Here is a 21,497-nt window from a genome sequence, read left to right as displayed (position 1 = left end):
TAGTTCCTTTAATATATAGTTCATCTGTGGGATATGCAATTGTTGATTCCTGAATCACGTCGGTGATTATTATCCGATCTCTATTTTAAAGCTGAAAGTTGACATTTAAATTAGTTCACATACAATATTACTCTAGAAAGTCGTAAGAGAAGAATTAAAGAAGATATCCAGAAAGAAAAGTAATCTAACACAAAGCTTAAATGCTTAAAATCGATATTTATCGGTGCGTGCTATCGATAATTTTAAATAAACCTAAGCTACGTGGGCATACAATAGCCTATGCCTCCAAATTTGAGGTCTCTTACATAAATAGACTCACCAATTATTCTTTACATTACAGATTTATCTGCTTTAACTGTTACGCACATATTGCCCATTTACTTTGAGTACAGGGTATTGATAATTTTAAGTTACCGCTAACGAACATCAAACCGTGTATTTGTTATCTTTTGTCTCACTTTCTCACTTTAATGCCTAACAACAATGACACTAATTAGTTAAATTAACAATTATAAATTCAATTGCTTAAATGCTAAGGACGGCCAAAATACTTAATAGAGACTAACGTGCCGGATGAACTCGACGAAACCGGCAAATGTCTCCTTGCAGACGTGTATGATATCATAGGAGGGCACATGGAATTCATCGCCGGGTAGCTCAACCGTGTAGGACAAGGGTATGCCCAGGCTGCCATAGGCAAAGTCATCCAGACTGCCAGAAGCCTCGTACAGTATGGAGGCGGAGGTGCCGATGGTGTATCGTGTGCCGCGATATTTGCCGATTTGGTTGGCGGCCCGCGATGCCACGGAGCGCAATGTGCCGACGGTTGGTGGCACTGTGTTTCTGTATGGATGCGAAATGGGTGTTAAAATGTTTACAGTGCCAGTGCCAAAAATATTCGCATTTTAATTGCTTTTAGCAATTAATTGAAAAGTAAATTGAATTTCTTTTTGCCCCTCAGAGCTGTAAACTCAGCACCCAAAGGCCGGCCGTCCGGCCATACACACCTCGCATAGCCGTAGGGATAAAAAATGAATTTGCCGAATGAGTGCACATCCAGGCTGAGCTTCACACGATGACGATTGAATTCCAGATAGCGAACCACCGCCGATGTTTCCGGCTCCGAATTTGGCGCCGTGCCCGAATAGACCTCCGAACAGAGCTGTATGCGTTGATGGGGGTTAAAACCGTGTTATACATTATAAGGAGGTCAAAGTCAATGTTACAAGTGCTGCAACAGGTCGCTTACATTCTGGCTGGCGCCCTGATAGTTCCAGTGATTGCCAAAGTTACGATTGATGTCCACCCCGCTGCAGGAATGACCAGCATAGCGATGGCGATTCTTGCGCCAGAAACGATCCTAAGAGGCAGATATATTGGAAATCAATTAAACACAATTCTACGGAAGTAATTCCAAGATATCTGCAGGCGATCTATGAAGTTTCCATGGAATTAGATTAGCTATCGGATTTTCCTTATCACATTATTTCGTTCTAGCAACTAATTATTTGTAGTATAAACTTTTAAGTGCGTAAAAAGTTGAAATTAGTTATTTAATAAATGTTTTTAGCCTAACTTAGATGATATATATATACTTAAATGATAATGATTAATTTTACCCTAATATTAACTTAAGCTTCGGCCAATTTATTCCTAAAACATTTCAAGCTTCAAATTAAAACAAGTTTATATAAGTTCTGGCCTTGATATGTGTTTAATTTATTCTTGATTGAAGAACTTTCAAACCGAAGCAAGTGCGAACTAGTCGTGATTGACCGACTAGGAGATACCCTGCCAAGCTACCTTTTCAAAAACTTTAACTTTCATTCTATAGTATCCAAAAAAGATTTCTGGTAAAAAAAAAACATGTTTCAAAATCGATATTTATCGATGAGAGGAAATATCGAAAGAAAGAAAGAACAATATATATGCATAGATAAAGTCTCTGCTATGTATAGATTTCGAGATCGAAACAGAATATGGACATATTATCGAACCGACGAAGATGGATATAGCTTCTTATGTTAGAGAATGTAGAATGTTTGTTTGGGAGCATAGTCTATTGCTTACCGTTGTGTGCGTGTACTCATAGCCATCGGGATTGACGAGCGGCACAAGGAACACCTCGACATCGTTCAGTACCCGCTGGAATGCGCGCAGATTGCTGAGCAGCTCGTAGGCCAAGTAGAGCACCGTCTGCGTTGTGATCCACTCCCTGCCATGGGCAGCTGCCTGAATGTAGGCCACACGGCGCGGGCGAACACGCTGGTTCAGCGATATGGACAGGCCGGCAATGTGACGGCCCTCGTTGGAGCGACCCAGCGATTCGTAGCGGCAGTACTGTGGATAACGTGCAGCCAAGCCGCTCATGAAGTTGAGTATCTCATGATAGCGCGGATAATGCGAGAAGAAGCCGCGTGCCTGACGACGCTGTCGATTGTGTGGACGCTCCGACTCGCAACTCCCCGGCTGGCATTCATCCAAGTCATCGGCATCCGCATAGGTGCTATTCGCTTCTAGCGATGCCATTAGATCCATCAGTGGCTGGGTCTGATATTCCACACCCAACTGAGACAGGCGCGACTCGAACTGTGGCTTACGCTGCGGACCCACCGTCAGCACAGACATGTTCCGGGTGAGCAGCCAGAAGTCCACCTCGGTATCGTTCGTCTGCAGATCGACCATATAGCGAAAGGCGCTCTCATCGCCATGCTGCACCGTGTACTTGGTATAGCTGCAGGAAATTGTGGTAATCATATTAATTAAAATAATTATAATCATAAGGCAGCTATTGCCAGAAGATTAAGTCTCAATTGAGTTATTCATTAAATCTATTCTGTGGGAACGAGCGTGGTTCGAATCCTAATTATCTTCACAACTAAGCTATTTATTTGCTCGTCGCAAAAAGGGTCTGAAAAACCTTAAATTCGAATTAGGAGATACGCTTAAGTGCCTGACTAGTACATACTCTGCGTTCAGGGAAACCTAAGTAACAAATTTCAAGTCTGTAAATCATTCCCGAGAATGTGTGTATAAGTTCAAAAAAGCCGCCTTCTAGCTCTATCAAAAATTTACAAAAAAGTAGCATACCCTTTTTAACCAGGGTTACAGGGTATAACAACTTTCTAACGTCACGGCTCTCATTATAACGTAGCTAAATGTTAAATTTAGCATAAATGTTTCCAAATGATCTCATAAGTTCTATAGTAAAAGTTCTTGCTAAGATTATGAAACTTGTGTTCGGGTATTAAATCACATTTGCAGCCAGTTTCGATGCTCTCACAAACGAGTTTATGTTGAATATTTAATTTGTTCTTTATGAAACCAATTAAGTTTAGGCTACATAAAAAAAAACTCATGAAATGTTTGCACGTTTTGAATCTTAGCCCATCAATTGGTAATCCCGATTACGTGCAATTGCGTCCAACTAATTGTTGAAATAATAGATATCCAATTAAAAATTCGAAAATTCCCAATTAGATTGCTTCGCACACACCCAAAGAGCTGTCTTGATCTAATTGGACAACAAAATTAATTTGTGGCGCCCAAAAATGAGTTGTTGATTCACAAATTTATGCAGAATGCTCGTTCTAGTTGTCGTCGCCCGGCCAATTGGCGTTTTGCCACCTCGCTTGAATTTGTGGCCAATTTATCATTTCAGGAAATTCCACAACGCCAGCAGACAAGATGAAGCAACAAGCTGGCCCACAAATATTGAAAATCTATGCATATTCATCTTGTGCAGCAGCTGGGAGGGGGGGCGAAGCAAGTAGCCGAACAGAAGACAAAGCTGCGGCTAATCACGTGTGGCAGTCGGCATACAATGAATAATATATAATTAAATTAAACGCCCGCCAAAAATGTTTATCTCACACACAGAAACAGCAGGCAAAGAGCGGACACAAATACTCAAAACTTAAAACAAAAGTTGGGTGTGACTGACGAGGAAATGCCCTGTAGTCAGTGTCGAGAATCCCATCACAAACAAATGGAATCCATATCAAAATCGATATTTATCAATATTATGGATATAGAAGAAAATATTGAATAAATAACTTTCAAATTAAATTAGATAATTTAATTATTAATATTTATCGATATTATGGAAATGGAAAAAACAATATATAATGTTATAAACTTCGAGATATGCCTGAAAACCTTTATTAAAAATTTGAATCATATATGAACTCATCAAGAATATGGGTGTGGCCTCAAAACCAATATACCCTTCGTTACCCGATTTCAATGGCTACAGGGTATACAAAATGAAAACCCCGCAGGCGACCGCATAGGCCAACTAATTTTTCATTTTTACATAAAGAAACGGTTTACATGCGATTAGTTTGATTTTCATTTTAATAAAACGTGCTGCTGTTGCAGTAATTTTCCTTAAATTATGGCCAAATGAAGCGCTATTGTTGGCTGCAACCTTGTCAAAACGATGTCTATGCATATTAAGCATCTATTTTCAAGCATTCCAATTTTAAATGTTTTGTGTCGAAACAACAACAACAACAAAAGAAAAACAACCTCAACACACAACAACGGAAGGAAGCAAACATTTTGCGTGCTAATTAAAAATCAAGTTGTGGTTTTGGGCTCGTTTTCAATTTTTATTTTCATCACTTGAAGAGATCTCGGCCCAAGCACAGTTGCTCGCATCCATCACACATACGCCGCGTGCGCCCCCCTCTGAAAAAAAAAAAAAATCTTTGGGCAAACATTTGCACTGCGATCGCTTGGCATTTGCATACGGCTTGCTGTGTCATCGGCGGATCGTCAATGGAGCTGCCTTCTGCCATTGGCGTGATTTTCATTTTTTTTGGGTTTGTTTTGCAGGCACGCCTGACTAGCGCAACATTTAGTCTAAGTGCTAATGTTAATGACAGCGTCTAATCACTGGCATTGACAGTTGCTTCGTTAATACATGTTCATGTGAGTGTGTGTGTGTGTTTGCATATCTAGCCAAACATTTGTCAGCCACTGAGAACTCTCTGAGACTTTTAAGACTTATAACCGCACATAACTGAGAATCTTATAAAGAAATATATATTTTTATTTATATTTTAAGACAGATCTTAAAAATTTTGAAAATTTCACTCAGTGCTTTACATCTTTAAGTATAAAAAATAAAAGATACTCAGCAAATCCAACTTCTTAAAAAAAAGCTAGATACTTAGGCCTGCACCCTAGCAATAGCCAGGGATTTGAACCCGCATTCTCCTTCAGCAAGACGTATCTACCGAGCACTGCTATCAAATTCTTACTTTAACTTTCCCCATCACATGAACTTCTCTAAAAATGTCATTCAACAATATTGTAATTTAAATAACCCATTACTTTCAGTTACAAATCTTTACAGCTTACACTTAAGATTCAAATATTTTGTGTTCCTTCATTAAAAAGTTAACGTTATTTAATGCACAAAACTGAACTGAAAATTTTGCATGTAAACCGTTGAAAACATGTTTGACAAACTAAAGGAATTCACTTTGAACTGGGGCTCCAAATTGTATCGCAATTTGCTGATCATATCTGTTTTGGCCATACCCTATCTAACATTCAAGTGTCAAATAGACAAACTCTCCACATTCGATATTGGGCTAATGTATGCAAGTATTGCAATCGGTGTCATCAGCTGTCTGGAATACGATATGCAACGGCATTAAAAGGGAGAGTCCGCTTTGAGCAGTTGGTGAGTGTGAATTAAAAACTGACCATATTTTAAGCACCTTCCCGAACCGGTTATAAACTGAATCGGTTCGTTTCGGGAACAACAGTTTAAATATTACCTAAACGGGTAAGCGGCTACCCAAACTGGAATCGGTTCAAAAAGCCAAAGGTTCAAAGCCAAATTCTGAATCAAATGTTATTTGAACAAATTTTTAGTTTCTTTTTTCAACGTTCTTAAATTTTGCCTAATTTTAAATTGAAAAAAAAATGTGACCAGCTCTATTTGGAAAGCAAAAAAAAACAGATGTATGAACCGAACTAAAAGGCAAGGCATTGGTTCGGTTATTATCTTTTTTTTTTTGATTTAAAAAAATGACAATAGTATTAAAACAAAAGAAAAAAAGTCATTTTTAAGATTTTGATTTTGCCAAATTTCGTGAGAAAAAAACACCTGGTTAATATATCTGAAGCCTAGGTTCATAAGCCGAACCCAAAGGCAAGGTTCAGTTTTGTCCTCTCTTTTTTTGTTTTTTTTTTGTTTTAAAGAGACGGGCACATGGCTAGTTTTAAGGTAAAAGCCCAAAACCAGTTTACCAACCGGCAATCGTTAAATAAAAATGTTAAATTTTATCAAAAAAAATAAAAAACAAAATAATAATAAATGACTGCCATAAGAGGGCCGCCTGACAGATGTGCTTAAAATATTTATATCAAAAAAAAAGTTTATATATATGAATAACAATGTATTTATAACTATTGTGTTAATTACCCTTCATAGCCGGCCAGATTGTTGGAGCTGGTGCTGGAGCACGCCAAGCCGAGGAGACACAGCAGCAAACTGCACACGATTTTATAAAACATTTTGCGCTTAACAATTGGCCACAGCTGCTCGTATTTGTGTTTGTTGTTGATAAATTTGTTGTTTAGTATTTGATTGTTGCTATTTTTTTTGTTTTTTTTTTTTTAACAAATTATGTATTAAAATATGCAGCTAAGCGCTGAATGAAGCATGGATGCACTTGCTTTTTGTTATTTGTTGTTACACAATTATAATAAATTTGCTTTAGCTTTTTACTTGTTGGTTGCACTTGAAAAACTGATGTAACAAAACCACAAGCTTAAGTTAACTTAAGCTGAGCTCCGCCCGATTCGTGTGTGTCTCATCTTCGTTTCGGCCAAAGACTGTCGAACGGTCCGCAGCGCGGCTCAGCAAGAAGACGTTGCCACAGCCAACCAAAATAAAAAATAAAAAAAAAACCCCGAAAAACAAAAACAACCAAAATTGTTTCGTTTCGGTTTTTGTAGAAAAGTAAGTGTCAAGGTCAGCCGTGTCCAGTTCAATCCAACGATCGCCGTGGTCCAACCAAATACAAGACGATCTTTTTTTTTTTTGGGCGATTGTAAACCCGTCACGAGACAAAATGCGGAAAGCGTTTTTTTCCAAAATGTTCGCGGCACGCGTCGCAGTGTTTTTTGTTTTCTTTTTTACTGTTTTTTAAGTTAATATATTTCGATTAGAATTTGCTTAGTTCTTGCCAATTAACTTTTGCATAATTTATGCCAGTTGCTAAGAAGCCAAATTTAATGGGTTTTCGGTTTTTTTATATATTTTTCAAATGAAATTAAATGAATTTTTTATTTTCTTTAAGAGAATTGATGGTTGATATTTTATTTTTTTCGAAACTTGTTTTAAACAATTTGATCACTTTGCCATACGCACACACACACTCGCATAAATGTGTCTCAGTTGTTGTTGTTGTTTCTTTTTTTGGGTCTAGTTCGGTTTTTGATCTTTAAGGGGTTTTGCATCCGCGTGTTGCGGGTCTTGAAGTGATTCTGAAGCCGTTACTTGTTTTCTTACTGGTTTTTATAGAGGAACTTGAACTATGCGACTGTCCCTGTGTGTGTGTGTGTTATGCTTTGGGCCAACTTTGCTCTTTGTCTTCCTAATGTCACGGTCTGACATGGAGATACATAGCCATAGGCCATATTTTGCGCGCCAAATACTTATTAAATTCCTGTTCTATTCGAATCGAATTGAAAGAATAACAAGATGCGCGCCAGCTAAATTCTATTGGGCTAAGAGCTGATCTAAACTATTTGAATTGCAAGGTCAATTAGTTGAGTTGGCCGGAAGCGTTGCTCGCAAATACTTGTGGTCCATTACACTTACCAAAGCTGAGTCGCAGATGAAGCGCTTAGAAAGGCAACTGATGAGCCCATTAAAAATCCGATGATGCTTGGCTCGAGTTCATTAAAACATTAAGTGGTTGATTGGCAGTCGAAAAGATCTGTAAATAACCCGACGTCATGGCTAAACAGAAGCCATTCACAAATCATCGAGCGCAGCTCTTCGGATGATACCATTCTCTATGTCTCTCGTGACGACGTCTTAGTTTCTTTTCTTTTTTTTTTTTGTTATTTTTTTAAATATTTTCGGTTTGCTTTTGTGCGTAATTATGACACTTGTTTGTAGCTTTGGGCACTTCCGCTTGGCCAACGATATTTTCATTGATCCGATCTGCCATCATCGAAGTTCAATAGCTATAGCTGTAGCAGAACTTTGCGTTTCCGGTGCACTAGAAGAACGTCTATTCGATCGCATTTGCATTTTTAATTTAACCAGCTGTTAAATTTAATAGCTGGCTGGCTTAAATTGACAACTCGTTTTTTGGGGTTCTAAATCATTTTAGTCTTAGCCTAATGGGTTCTAACTCAAAACTCAGGGCATTCAACTTGACCGCGTTGTCTGAATAGCCAAAAGTAAAACTAGCCCGACATGCACAATTATTACTTAACAATAAGATTATCTTACAATACATATAGATCTATAGCGCATGTCATTCAAGGCGTGCGCAAAACGAGTTTTATTTCTATACCCAATGAAATTTGATAAAAGTAAATGTGCCACAACTGAATCTGCTTTAAAATAACCTATCCTAACTATTAGCCTAACCAATAAACCTTAAATTTCTAGATTAAGAGAAGGTAAGAAGTTAAGTTTCAGCTTTAAAAAGGGGAAGAGCATTTGCTTTTACAGCGTATCTGTTAGTCTACGACGTTTGGTAACAGCACTCGAGTTTGTTTTTTTTTTTTGGTATTTCTTTTGTTTTGCTCTTTGTCAACGCCCCAATAATCATATGAAAGAGCCCTCCGGGGCAAGAGACCCAGCTATAGTTAGTGACCTTAACCATGAAAATAATCGTCATACACTCGCACTAATGTTTGCCAGCTTGAATTTTTGAACAGACTGAGCTATCTGTTTGCATGTTTACAACGATATCGCGAGATATTTATACTCTTGAGCTAGCTCATTCGATAAGGCCATGTCCGAAATAATCTATTCGATGAGCTTTCTGCACCAATTCTTGGATCGTTGGAGACCATAAAATTAGGAACACCAACAATGTTGCAAGTAGGTGCAACCGCAAACCAACTAATGCCTTTTCTTTCTCAAAAAGATTGCTGAAAAGTATTTAAAGATGGCCTTTCTCACTAGCTTTCCTCCAACTCTCAGTGAGCGCCTTTCTACGAGATTCTCATGAATCCAGGTAATGCTTTTCTGCTTCTCTTTCTGCATACTTCAGTTGCACCTCTCGGTCATTAAAACGCACAGCATGGAAATCGATTATGGTCAAGAGTGTGCACTAATTGCGTCCAGTGTTCCCCAACAATTGAGTCAGTTTCACAGAATCCCTTGGAGGCACAACGTCGAGAATCGCAAGAAACAATGGTGAGTGTCATATTAACTATAAAATTGGAGAAGAGAACAACCCAAAAGACCTGTAAACAATCTCGTGCACAGTTCTTGATGACGTCGCTGCAATTGTGGCTGCTGCTCTTATCAGCCAATTTGCAAATGGAGGCATTCAGGTATTACGACTATGACGACAACGGAGCAGTTAACTTTCGATCGAATGAACATGGTTACGGTCGTGTTGTCACAAAAAGAACAACATGTGAAAGTCATGAAGAGATTGCACGCTGGATCAACGAGCAGGTGGTGAGAAATGCGAAACTTACGAGCCTCAATCAGCAGCTAGGCAAGTTATTAGATGCCTTGCATACTAAGCGCCCGGAGCAGATCGGAGACGAGCACTGTTGTTTCTATGAAAAGGACACCATGGAGAAGATATTGAAGGACATGACGAGCCTATCGGCCAGCAGTGGCATTGGCGTGGGCAAGCCGCTGGAGTCAAGCGGCGACATTGGCAAGGATCTGGACAGCATCCTGGACAGAATGAAAATGCTGATCGGCAAGGACACAAAAACCTGCTGCGATCAGTTGACGGACAATCTTAAAGCCATGGAAGCCGATTTGGCTAAGCAATTGTCTGAGCTTAACCGCAAATTTAACGAACAAATCGAGGACAACACGCGGAACCGAGATGAACTAAAGGCCAAGGAAGCTGATCTGGAGAGGAAGCTAAAGGACATAGCGCAGCGCATCGAGCAACTGGAGCAGAAACAAAAGGACAACAAGGCGGAGGCGGAAAAGTGTTGCAAGGAGCTAAACTCGCGAGTCGACGAGCTCAACCAACAGCTGGAGAAAGCACAAGCCGAGACCCAAAGGAAGGCCAACGAGCTGAAGAAAGAGCTAAAAGACTTGCAGGATAAACAAAAAGAGCAGCAGGATCAAATAAACAACATCCAAGTGGAATCAGAGAGGCGCATTGGGAATATTAAATTAATTAAGGAAAAATGCGACAAGACCTGTGAAATAAACAAACTGGAAAGCCAATTACTTCAGGGCAACAGCACAGAAAACAGTCCGCTGGCGAAAATAACCCAATTGGAGCAGGCCGTAAATGAACACAAGGAACAGCTGGAGAAACTCGTGAAGCTGGCAGCAAGCATTTCCCATTGCCGGCAGTTCTATGATGAACTAAAAAAAATGGAAACCACAGTGCAAGAGTTGGAAAAGCAAAACACACCAGAACCACAAGATATGAATAATTGTCCAGGACTGGACGAATTGAAGGCGGAAGTTAATAGGGCCAAGGCCTGCTGCAAGAACGTGGACAGGTTGTCCAAAGATCTGGAGCAGCTGCAGCAAAATGTTGACCAAATGGGCGCCAATTACGGCGATCATATTGCCAAACTGGAAGCAGCACTAAAGGATTTGCAGCGGCGTCTGAACGAGGCGCTGGACAAGTTGAACTCGGCAAGTTCCACGACTGTCAAGCCCACGACTGACGGTATCGATGCCCAGGCCGTTGATGAGCTCATAAAACAGCTGCAGGGCAAACTGGCTGCGACAAATGATTTGCTTTCGGTAATCCAAAAAAATCTCGATGATAACGAAAACAAGCTGAACGAAATCAAGGATGATCTAATCAAAAAGTACGACGAGCTGGCCAAGCTGAATGCGGAACGGCAAAAGGATGCGCAAGAATTTAAGAACCGCGCCGAGCAACGTCTCAACGAACTGGAGAAATTGCTGCTCAAATCGAATAATAATAATCATAATGATCCCGTCAAGCTGGATGACAAAATTGTGCAGCGTCTGACAGACCTGGAGAAACAACACAAAAAACTACGCAAGGATACCGACAAGATATTGGAGCTGGAGCAACGAATCGCGGAACTGGAGGCGAGGCTTAAAGATGCACTCGAGAACCTGCATGAAAACGATGCTGAATTAAACAAATGTTTGAACTCGTGCAAGGGTCTGGACAAACTAGACGATCTTATCGATCGCATCGAGGATTTGGAGAAGATTGCTGGCATTCCCCCAAAGGCCAGAAGCCCTACAATCCAGACAACACATTGGACAACAACAAGGAGACCCCACGGCTCGAAAGGAAGCGTTGACCATGCAATGCCAATTTACGAGGTAAAATAATAATAGTAAAAATAATAATAATAACAATAATAATAATAAAAATAATAATAATAATAATAATAATAATAATAATAATATTAATAATAATAATAATAATAAATTAATAATAATAGATTAATATTCCTTTCATAATCCATTCATGAAAACTCATGAATTAATGCGCCTTTCTATGCGATTTTCATGAATTTAAGTAATATTTGTAATGCATATGTGAAACATATTTGTATATCCTTGGGATTATAGTTTGGAATAAGCGCAAAAAATATAGCTGGTGCATATACAAATGTTCTGTCTATCAAATTACTTGAATTCATCTCATATGAGCAAAGTCTTTCATATAATATAATAATATATTTCTATGGCTCAAGCTTAAAATTAACAAGCATCATTAGGCTGCTTACACATCTGCGAAACTGTTGAAAGAAAGGGTATCTCAACATTTTTTCTACTTTAGTCTTGTTAAACATCTTTGCTTTAAACATTTTGTTTGTATGCCCCTTTTTTTGGACACAACTGTTCATGTTTACCCAGACTGTGGCAGTAGGTTAAATAAGACAGCATAAATGCTTAACTACCTGTCAAATTGACGACATAACTTTATACGCCATCCAACTATGCCAAACTACAGAACAAAGTTAAATTGCTCTGCCATATAAAATGCATAAATATGCGGGCATTATAATTTCTATTTTCCCGTACGAGTCCATGTTGTTCCATGTTGGGGCAGGTTTGGAACAAACCAAACTGACAATTTTCGTTTATGTTATTTTAGCATAATTGCTGGAATTTTGTTAATTCGTAGCCCGTTTTTATTTCGTCATCAAATGCCCGGAACAGCTGCCAGGCCCAATGGAACAAACGTCAACTGGGAACATTTAAGTCAAGAATTTTTTATTTGGCGTTCCAAAAAAAACTGGTAGCCCTTTTTTATTTTTACCAACATGCTAATGACATAATGTGCATACTTCAGAAACGCCCCCTAACAGGACCAACTGACTGGCGAACTGTCTGAGTCCTTGCGTGTCTCTGGCAAGCAGAACCAACAAAAAAAAAAACCAAAGGGAATAATTTTAATTTATGATAGCAAATTCAAGACTAGCAGATAGCCTACACTGAGCAATCCTAAAGGTTGCCTGTCAAAGAAGCCCATTCAAAAAAGGTTTCTTAAATGCATACTACAATGCATTAAGGGTATGCTTGAAATAGATCCTAAAAAATATCCTAGAGCCTGTTTAACTATATGAACAGCATCAAATGTATTTCTAGCATTAAGTTTCACTTCCTGATAGCCTACATTTTACAGGGTATATTGACGTACCGTTCTTATATAGCCTAGACGTAAATATATGGCAGTCACTGTGTCAGGAAGTTGACTAAAAGACCGTTAAATGAAAATCAACACGAACCTTGTTTTCCGTATAAATCAACTGGTTGCGTCGTGGGCGATGTTCCTGCAAATGCATTCGGATGTCTCTACGTAAATACATAGCTGTATATAGGTTTGTTTATATACACATGTCTGCGCCGATTGTTCCGACCCCGCACTTTTCACTTTTGCGTTGACATGATATTTGACGGGCACCAAGTTACACTGTCCATCCAAAAACATATTTCATCTAAATAATTGTAATGAAATATATATAGATTCTTTGTAGTTTAAAGTGCGTACAATAGTTGGATTGGTATTCGAAACTGTTTTCAAACTCACCTGTTCCGAATTCAGTGCAAAGTTAACACAAGTGAAATTCAACTGTTCCACATTCCATTGCTCCTATGAACCTTTACTTATACGATTATAGGGCTCTTGGTATTAAAAGAGTTTAAAAATATATATTTGTAAAGAATATATCCAAATTGAATGAATGGGAATCTATAACAATACTTTGCCATATTCAATTCCCATGATAAAGGCAGAATAAAGTCCATCTTCGATTTTGGTTTTGCACAATAGATACGCTTCTAATTTATAGATCGCTTTCGAGTTCAGATTAGATATGATTGGGGTATATAAGTGCGGGATTTCGCGTTGCGTGTAAACATGTCGCGTTTGGGCTTGCTGACACTGCTGTTGGGCTTGGCTCTGGTGGCCGCCAATCAAGACTATGAAGGGTGAGTCTATCAAGGATCCTTACCGGCTGAGTAGTCCTGACAACTGTTGCTTGCAGTTATCGCATCTACGAACTCACACCTAACACATCTGCACAGGGAGAGCTGCTGCACAGGCTCAGCCTTCAGGGTTACGACTTCCTTAGCTTACCTCGTTTGTTGGGTAAATCTTCGCGCGTCATTGTGAGTCCTGAGCAGCTGGACAACTTTGAAGCTTTATTGTCGGAAGAGCAGTTGAGCCATCGTCTGCTAAATGAAAACCTGGGCGCCACGATTGCAGCGGAGTTTGCCCAGCGGCAGCTGCAGCGACGCCTCTCATCCATTTCGGGCAAGGGTCGCCTCAGCACGGAGCGCTACTATTCACATGAGGAGATCACCAACTATATTGATGACCTGGCCGCTCGTTATCCGTCGCGTGTGCTCGTCAAGACTGTCGGCTGGTCATATGAGAAGCGCGAACTGAAGACCATTACCATCACCAATGGGGATGGTCGTGCCAACAAGAAGTTCATCTTCATGGACGGCGGTTTCCATGCTCGCGAATGGATCTCTCCGGCAGCTGTGCTGTATGTCATCGACCAGTTGGTGGAACGGTTCGAAGAGAATGCCGATCTGCTGCAGGACTATGACTGGGTCATTTTGCCAGTGGTCAACGCAGACGGCTATGAGCATACCCAGACAGGCACCTATGCTCGCATATTTCGCAAGACTCGGCAGCCCTATAAGTATCTGGGCCAGACCTGTTATGGCGCCGATCCTAATCGCAATTTTGACTTCCATTGGAATGAGGAGGGCGCCTCATCGAATCCCTGCGTGGATACATTTGCTGGTCCCAACGCTTTCTCCGAGCCCGAGACAGTTGTGGTACGCGATCTGATGCATTCCCTGGCGGATCGCGGCATTATGTACCTGACCATCCATTCTTATGGCAATTACTTGCTCTACCCATGGGGTTGGACCAGGTTCGTAGCTGAATATACTTCTTTTTTATTATGGCCTTGATCTAGATGACTTATATTGCAGCGATTTACCCGAAACTTGGCAGGATCTCGATGACGTGGCGCGTGCTGGTGGAGATGCCATTGAAAAGGCGACCGGTACGGTATACCAGGTGGGTAGCACCACCAATGTTCTGTACATAGCCGCTGGCGTCAGTCACGACTATGCCTACAACGCGGGCTTCAATATATCGATTACCATGGAGTTGAGTGGAGGTGGCTTGACAGGCTTTGATCGTTATCGAAAAGTATTAAATAAAAGGTTTTTCATAGAACACCCTTCTCTGCGAATCTCATGTCTTTACAAGTAACGCCACAAGCTTTGAAGCTTTAGTCTAATCAAGCTTAAATCAATTTATGAATGTTTTTTGGGTGTAAGTATGTGTACGTATGAATGTATGTGTTTGTTTGAATATATGGTTGTGTACGTATGTATGTATAAATACGCTGCGCTGCATACACATGTATTTCTCATTATTACCGTACTCTGTGATTCTCATGAATTCAATTAGGTCTTACCGGTTTTTACGCATACAAATTTTTGGGTAATTCCTGTGTAGCACAGTGTTATTTAGAGGCAATCTCCAAAATAAATTTTCTTGTCTAGAATGCTTTAAGGCCTGTTCCATAGAGGGCTACAACTGCTCCGTTTCCGGGACGGCACGCCAATGTTGTGAGCCTTTTGTTGGCCGTACGCTTGCTTGTTTATTTGCATAGCACGTGCCTGCGCTTTTGGCCGACTCCCGCAGCAGGATCCCAAGCAGTCAGTCTGACATTTAGCATATTTGCGTTTTGTGGCAGCGCCAGTTGCAGACCCCGAACCAGAACGGATATACAAATCCAATTCCGCATTACAAGCTGCCGTGCCCAACTTATTAAACGTTGTCGCTGTCCCAATTTACCAAATGCGAACTCCATGCACGCCCCCGCTCACGCCGACGACCATAGATGATCCACTTTTCCATAATGTACATAATGTTGATAAAAACTCCGGCTGGCAAACGGTTTGGCTGGCACAATGGCAGGCAGGCCCAAAGGCCTCGCACGTATCGTGATTGTCGAGCAGCTGCTGCAGGTCGAGCGCCAGGTGAGATACTCGAGCCATCCAAGCAGGCCCTGGCCGAATTTGAAGCAGCTCCAGCAGGCGTACTAAAAAAAAAAGAATAATATAAATTCATTTAGTATTCACTTTGCCGATTTGTTGTGTGTGAAAAATTTTTAGTGCCAATTGTTTACCGTTCTTAACTGTTTTTCTTGGTTTTCTATTCTGTTGCCAATTTTTTTAAATTAATATGCAAACCACAAAACGTGCCAAAAAGTCAAAAGGGCGAGCTGCGCCCAAGGTAACCGCCATCGCGGTACCGTTGCACGCGACCCGACGCATGGTCATACCACGTCCGGATGTGCTGCACACCTATCTGGAGTACAGCCAGATCAATCAGTATTTGGAGTATATTGTGCATCGATATTCGAATTTCGTCAAGCTCTACACGCTGGGCATCACGCACGAGAAGCGCGAGGTGCGCGCCGTTGAAATCAATTGGATGAACGCCGACAATGTGGAGCTGTCGTCCGTGATGCGCATGCAGGCGGCCAAGCACGCCGAGCAGCACAAGATCAGCGGCGCCAAAGGTCCCATGGTGCTGCCGGGCGATAAGAATCGCAATATCATATTCATAGAGGCGGGCACACATGCCCGCGAATGGATAACGGTCAGCACGAGCCTCAATTGCATTTACCAGCTGACGGAGCGATATACGCGGAATATCGAGTTGCTGCGCAATCTGCGCTTCATCATTGTGCCGCTGGTCAATCCCGATGGCTATGAATACTCGCGCACCAAGGTGGGCACTCACAGCTGACCTCTCGACTCTTACTAATCCCTCTTCTTTTCACAGAATCGCAATTGGCGCAAGAATCGACGCCCGCATAAGGCCTCCAAGATTGTGGGCACCGATTGCAACCGGAACTATGATATATTCTGGGAGTGCGGCCCAACGAAAACGAATCGCAACACGTACAAGGGTGAACGACCATTCTCGGAGCCAGAGACACGTGCCATGCGCAACATACTGGACAGCTTGGCGCCGAACTTGTTGTTCTTTCTGTCGCTACACTCCTACGGCCAGAGCATCATGTATCCCTGGGGCTATTGCCGTGAGGCGCCGTATTATTGGCGCGAACTGCACACACTGGCTACAACCGGACGGACCGCCATCAAGTCGTACAATGGACGCGAATATCGTACGGGCAGCATCAGCTGCCTGACCAAACGCACCATTGCCGGCTCCGTGGTGGACTACGTCTATGGTGTATTGAAGTCGCCAATGGCTTTGGTCATGGAGCTGCCGTCGCGCGAGCTGGGCTTCCAGCCGCCCGTCGAAATGATCAGTCAGATTGGACACGAGAGCTGGTTCGGCATACGTGAGATGTGCAAGAGTGCATTCGATTTGAGGCAGCGCATCCGGCGTGATGAGGAGCCCATGGCACCCAAGCCGCCAGGTGTCAGCAATTCCGGCGGCGGCGATAGTCCCTCCAATGTCAGCAACAGTGATGGTAAAAAGAAATCGCCGCAAAAGAAGAAGATCAAGAAGCGTTCCAAGCGTTCGTTGCTTACGCAACATGCTGAAATCCTAGAACTCCAGAAGCGGCAACCAGCCCGACGGGCAAAGACGGCGCCACTGAGAACACGTGATGGACACGGCGATGGGCCATCCTAATTGACTGACTACTGACTAGGCGATGTGTGTGTTTGCGTGAATACATATATGTATTAAAAGTATAGACAAACGTCCTGGGCTTGGTCCCAAAGTTTATTTCGCTTGGGCATTTTTATTCGGTATTTGTGTTTGTTGTGGTGTTTCTCCGTATTTGGTTGCTCCATTTGGACTGCATTTTGTACATTCTTAATCAAATGAGGAATATGCGCAATCTCTCCGATTGATGCCTGTGGTGTGTATGGGTGTGTGTGTGCGTGTGTGTGATTTCTTAAATACTAGTACAACAGTGCCAAGCGTTCAGGTATTCACTTGGTCTCAAACGACGGCACACGCGGTGCTGCATACTTCTGGCGCAGCTTCTCGTACACCTTGCGATCCTGTCAAGCAATTTAAATGGACCAGAATTAATATAGTCACAGCAGCTGGCACCGGAAACAGCTTACCTGCTCGCTAACTGAGGGACGCAGCTGCTTGAGCGCCTCCTCGAAATGCTGTTTGCACACGCAAAGTTCGTCGACTTTGGTGTTGCCGTTGTTGAGCGATTGGCGCAGCGAAAACATTGAAGCCTGCTTCACCAGACCAGCCAAATCGGCGCCCGTATAGCCATCGGTTTGGGCGGCCAGCTCCTCAAAATTGACATCATCGGCCAGTACCGGACGCTTGCCATCCTTTGGTTTAATCGCAATTAGTACATTTTCACAGCAAACGTTCATTTCTCTCTCTCTCTCTATCTCTCTCTATCTCTCTCTACTCACCTTGGTGGTGGCTTTAAGTATGTCCACACGCTCCTGCTCCTGCGGCAAGCCCACATACAATATGGTGTCCAAGCGGCCCGGACGCAATATGGCCGGATCTATGATGTCCGGTCGATTGGTGGCCGCCAGCACATAAACACCTTTGCGCTCCTCAACGCCATCCATTTCGGTGAGCAGCTGATTGACAATACGCGTGCCGGAATTGTTGCCATCGCCGCCATCCGAGCGCTTGGGGCACAACGAATCGAACTCATCAAAGAAGATGACGCAGGGCGCCGAGTTTCTGGCGCGCTGGAAACAAGCGCGCACCGCACGCTCACTCTCGCCCACATACTGCACATGGAAGATGCACATTAGCTAAGGAAGTTGACAATGGGAATACACAGATTACTTTACCATGTTCATCAATTCGGGTCCTTTGACGGATATAAAGTTAATGCCCGCCTCGTTGGCAATGGCCTTGGCCAGCAAAGTTTTGCCGCAGCCGGGTGGGCCGCAGAGCAATACACCCGATGGCGCCTCCAGGCCGAGGCGTGCCAGCATCTCCGGATACTTGACGGGCGCCAGCACGGCCAGCTTCAACTCTTCGCGTATGTCATGCAAGGAGCCAATATCATCCCAGGTGGTGTCTGGCACAGTGATGAAGCCTTCACGTTTGGCCGACGGCTGCATGACCTTAATGGCCGCCATAAAGTCATCCAAGGTCAGACAGAAATGCGGATCGGCGAACTCCTCAGGCGGATTGTCTAGGAAATTCGTCAACTCGGCCAATGTGGGCTCGTAAAACTCATCGGCTTCCACGGGCGACTTAGCAACAGTTTCGATTTGCTGCTTGGGCTCAGGTTCCGTTATTTTTGCTGGAGCAGCATCCGCCTTGCCTTCCACTTCCATGGGCACAGCGGCTTCGCTCACGTCATTTGCTTTTTCGCCATTTGTGGCTTCTGGCTTTTCGGCTCCCGAGCTTGGCTTGTCCGCAACTTCCGCGCTGGGTTTGTCGGTTTCCGCGCTCGCTTTATCAACATCATCCGTCTTCTTCTTGGCCTGCTCGTCCGGCTTGGGATCGTTGGGCTCATCATCGTCCAGCGTGACAGTGGTCATGTTCAGTTCACTGGCTGCGTGCAGCTCCCGGAACTTTTTCATCGAACGCCGCTTAACGGCAATGGTGGCGGCACGCGAGACCAAGGCCAGCAGATCGGCGCCCACATAGCCGGGCGTCAGTTCGGCAATTTTATCGTAGTTGAGCTTGGGATCAACGGACAGACCCTCGCACTGAATGCGTAGGATCTCACGGCGCTCCTTGCGCGAAGGAATGTGTATGGCAATTTCGTGATCAAAGCGTCCGATGCGCCGCAGACCCGGATCCAGTGTATCCGGACGCGTTGTGGCCGCAATAACCACCACAGATTGGCCAAACTCGGTGCCCTTCAGCTGATCCAAACTGGTTATGAGCTGTGAAACAATGCGACGCTCCATATCCTTGGAGGCCCACTGACGATTGCCGGCAATGGCATCAATTTCATCAATAAACAGAACACACGGCGAATTGTCAATGGCCTGTTCGAAAACATCGCGTATACGCTCCTCGGACTCGCCCGAAATGCCGCCAATCAGCTCGGTGGCAGGCACCTCCAGCAGCGGCATTTTCAATTGCTAAAAAGTGAAAATTCTTTATATTAATATTCATGAATTAATATGTTTTGCCCGCTACTTACGCCCGCAATGGCGCGTGCCAGATAGGTTTTGCCACAGCCGGGCGGTCCGTGGAGCAGAAGGCCACGTGAGGGCAGCAAACCGAGTTGGAAATAAAATTCAGGTGATTTGATATGTATGAGCATTTCGCAGAGTTCCTTAAGTGTGCCATCCATGCCGCCAATATCACGGAAACTCTCTGAAGTGCGTGCGATCTCCAGTTCCTTTTTGTATTTGCGCACACGTATCTGACCGCGTTCGGAAAATTCACGCGAATGCTGCTGCTGAAATTGTGCATGCTGCTGATGCTGCTGATGCTGTTGATGCTGTTGATAGCCGTGCGCTGGTGCATGATGCGGCGGCTCTTTGCCGGGTCCAGCCTCAGAGTTGCCCTTGCCCAGGCTAGCCGTGACGGCCACAACTAAAAGACAAAGGAATATGGTTTCATAAGGGACTAAGCGACTGTGATCTTTTGCTACTCACACTTCTTGGGCGTCATTTGACCGGTTGCCGAATTAACGCCCGGCAGACCGCCATCCTGACGTGAGGCTTCAATGAGTTCAAATAGCGTGCTTTTATCTTTAAATGTGTCACAAATGCATTCAATTGTCGATTAACTTACATTTCTTGGCCTGCACGCCGGCCGGCGATTGGACGGCATCCAGCGGACGCTTTAGCGCTTTAACGGGCGCTATAACAAGGGCACCAGTTCCACCACCATTTGCCGGACTGATGGGCCCATCATCGTTTTCATCCCCGCTGGAAATGTCAATTGGCTCGCTGCTCGTCGGCTTTGTGGCTGGCGCAATGCGAACTGTTGTTGTATTGTTGTACAATCCCTGCATTAAATTGTTCATGATGCTGTTATTGGGCGCGTCTGCTTCTTCAGATAGCTCGTCTTCGTCGTCGTCTGAGCTGCTCGCCTTATCCAAGTTATAGCTGTCCGAAACGATAGAAAATGCTGCACAGCCCGGAAAAGATAACAAATAATGGAATATAGTAGATGTTAACTACACGAGGCTAGACTCGCACATTTCATGACAAAATGATTATACACTTTGTTAGGGTAAGGCAAAAACCAGGCTAGCATTCCGGGCCGCATGTGGCAGGCTTTGCCCTGCTCTTGATAGGCTGCCCCAAATATATGTATAATTGCAATGTGGCAAACGGCATTTGTAACATTGGCATGTCATGCGCAGTAATATTACAAATATTTACTTTCGGCTCTTACCTTGATGCACAAGTTGTCTGAATGGTCCGAATTTGCGACGTGAATATTCAGGATATTTGCGCATTAACTCTTTGGTCATCTGCTTCACATCCAGGTAGGTTTCGTCAATGTGCTCCTCCAGATACTGCCATTAAATGATAATGCAAAGAAGAAAAAAAAAATTACAATTTGCTATCGTCTGTCAAAATCTAACCTTGCTTTTGTCTTTTTTTTTTTTTCTTATTTTTTTTTTGCGCTTGCAATTGACTTGCCGGTTGTTTGTCGTTAATTAACTAGTGACAGCTGGCTAAATCCTTAAATAATTACCTGCTTAACACGATTAGTTATCAAATGGTCGTGCAGTAGTGGTTTGACTTTCTTCATATTCTGTGTGGGCAAATTAAGAACTGCCAAAATTCACACGAGAATTATTTCGCGTTAACCGCTAAAAATACGACGCCGACGCTTGGGAAGAAGAAGAATTGGCAATCGCCAGCCTCG

General features: G+C 43.0%; 5 protein-coding genes and 1 long non-coding RNA gene across 7 annotated transcripts; 4 read left to right on the top strand and 2 right to left on the bottom strand.

Moving 5' to 3' along the window:
* Nucleotides 1–270: 270 nt before the first annotated feature.
* LOC6622362 (carboxypeptidase B) lies at nt 271–12,943 on the bottom strand. Of its 2 annotated transcripts, none has more exons than XM_032435143.2 (5): nt 12,925–12,943; nt 2,071–2,734; nt 1,250–1,360; nt 1,008–1,162; nt 271–843 (listed from the first exon to the last, which is right to left on the bottom strand). In XM_032435143.2, the coding sequence occupies exons 2-5, from the start codon at nt 2,683–2,685 to the stop codon at nt 552–554; spliced, it is 1,173 nt and encodes a 390-aa protein (XP_032291034.1). In that variant the 5' UTR covers nt 2,686–2,734; nt 12,925–12,943; the 3' UTR covers nt 271–551. The 2 variants fall into 2 exon arrangements, with proteins under 2 accessions (XP_032291034.1, XP_002046653.1); XM_002046617.4 differs by lacking the exon at nt 12,925–12,943 and adding an exon at nt 6,443–6,579 and having other exon boundaries at nt 292–843.
* LOC116650702 (uncharacterized) lies at nt 5,221–6,636 on the top strand. Its single transcript, XR_004303745.2, has 2 exons — nt 5,221–5,695; nt 6,452–6,636. It is a non-coding gene; the product is annotated as an uncharacterized lncRNA (long non-coding RNA).
* On the top strand, nt 8,941–11,785 carry LOC6622342 (putative leucine-rich repeat-containing protein DDB_G0290503). Its single transcript, XM_002046616.4, has 2 exons — nt 8,941–9,406; nt 9,479–11,785. The coding sequence occupies exons 1-2, from the start codon at nt 9,404–9,406 to the stop codon at nt 11,516–11,518; spliced, it is 2,043 nt and encodes a 680-aa protein (XP_002046652.2). The 5' UTR covers nt 8,941–9,403; the 3' UTR covers nt 11,519–11,785.
* A 607-nt stretch (nt 12,944–13,550) lies between the features above and the next one.
* LOC6622336 (carboxypeptidase B1) lies at nt 13,551–14,933 on the top strand. Its single transcript, XM_032435492.2, has 3 exons — nt 13,551–13,627; nt 13,684–14,586; nt 14,648–14,933. The coding sequence occupies exons 1-3, from the start codon at nt 13,557–13,559 to the stop codon at nt 14,931–14,933; spliced, it is 1,260 nt and encodes a 419-aa protein (XP_032291383.1). The 5' UTR covers nt 13,551–13,556.
* Nucleotides 14,934–15,801: 868 nt separating this feature from the next.
* On the top strand, nt 15,802–17,438 carry LOC6622321 (carboxypeptidase B1). Its single transcript, XM_002046614.4, has 2 exons — nt 15,802–16,466; nt 16,521–17,438. The coding sequence occupies exons 1-2, from the start codon at nt 15,915–15,917 to the stop codon at nt 17,340–17,342; spliced, it is 1,374 nt and encodes a 457-aa protein (XP_002046650.2). The 5' UTR covers nt 15,802–15,914; the 3' UTR covers nt 17,343–17,438.
* Nucleotides 17,415–21,484, bottom strand: smid (nuclear valosin-containing protein-like smid). Its single transcript, XM_002046613.4, has 9 exons — nt 21,324–21,484; nt 21,018–21,141; nt 20,409–20,747; nt 20,270–20,335; nt 19,810–20,207; nt 18,494–19,747; nt 18,098–18,430; nt 17,786–18,010; nt 17,415–17,719 (listed from the first exon to the last, which is right to left on the bottom strand). The coding sequence occupies exons 1-9, from the start codon at nt 21,378–21,380 to the stop codon at nt 17,648–17,650; spliced, it is 2,868 nt and encodes a 955-aa protein (XP_002046649.2). The 5' UTR covers nt 21,381–21,484; the 3' UTR covers nt 17,415–17,647.
* Between the last annotated feature and the right edge of the window lie 13 nt (nt 21,485–21,497).

Source organism: Drosophila virilis, chromosome 3 (assembly GCF_030788295.1).
Source record: "Drosophila virilis strain 15010-1051.87 chromosome 3, Dvir_AGI_RSII-ME, whole genome shotgun sequence".
NCBI lineage: Eukaryota > Metazoa > Arthropoda > Insecta > Diptera > Drosophilidae > Drosophila > Drosophila virilis.
This window is presented reverse-complemented; position numbering and strand designations above follow the sequence as displayed.

Bases quoted from the DNA above. Each gene is read 5' to 3' on its own strand.
- smid (XM_002046613.4), bottom strand. From the start codon at position 21,380: ATGAAGAAAGTCAAACCACTACTGCACGACCATTTGATAACTAATCGT. The intron at 20,208-20,269 runs GTGAGTAGCAAA...TTTGTCTTTTAG, and splicing joins TCAAATGACGCCCAAGAAGT to TTGTGGCCGTCACGGCTAGC. The intron at 19,748-19,809 runs GTAAGTAGCGGG...TTCACTTTTTAG, and splicing joins TGGCACGCGCCATTGCGGGC to CAATTGAAAATGCCGCTGCT.
- LOC6622362 (XM_002046617.4), bottom strand. From the start codon at position 6,534: ATGTTTTATAAAATCGTGTGCAGTTTGCTGCTGTGTCTCCTCGGCTTG. The intron at 2,735-6,442 runs GTAATTAACACA...AATTTCCTGCAG, and splicing joins AATCTGGCCGGCTATGAAGG to CTATACCAAGTACACGGTGC. The intron at 844-1,007 runs GTGTGTATGGCC...GCATCCATACAG, and splicing joins TATCCCTACGGCTATGCGAG to AAACACAGTGCCACCAACCG.
- LOC6622321 (XM_002046614.4), top strand. From the start codon at position 15,915: ATGCAAACCACAAAACGTGCCAAAAAGTCAAAAGGGCGAGCTGCGCCC. The intron at 16,467-16,520 runs GTGGGCACTCAC...TTCTTTTCACAG, and splicing joins ATGAATACTCGCGCACCAAG to AATCGCAATTGGCGCAAGAA.
- LOC6622336 (XM_032435492.2), top strand. From the start codon at position 13,557: ATGTCGCGTTTGGGCTTGCTGACACTGCTGTTGGGCTTGGCTCTGGTG. The intron at 13,628-13,683 runs GTGAGTCTATCA...TGTTGCTTGCAG, and splicing joins GCCAATCAAGACTATGAAGG to TTATCGCATCTACGAACTCA. The intron at 14,587-14,647 runs GTTCGTAGCTGA...CTTATATTGCAG, and splicing joins TACCCATGGGGTTGGACCAG to CGATTTACCCGAAACTTGGC.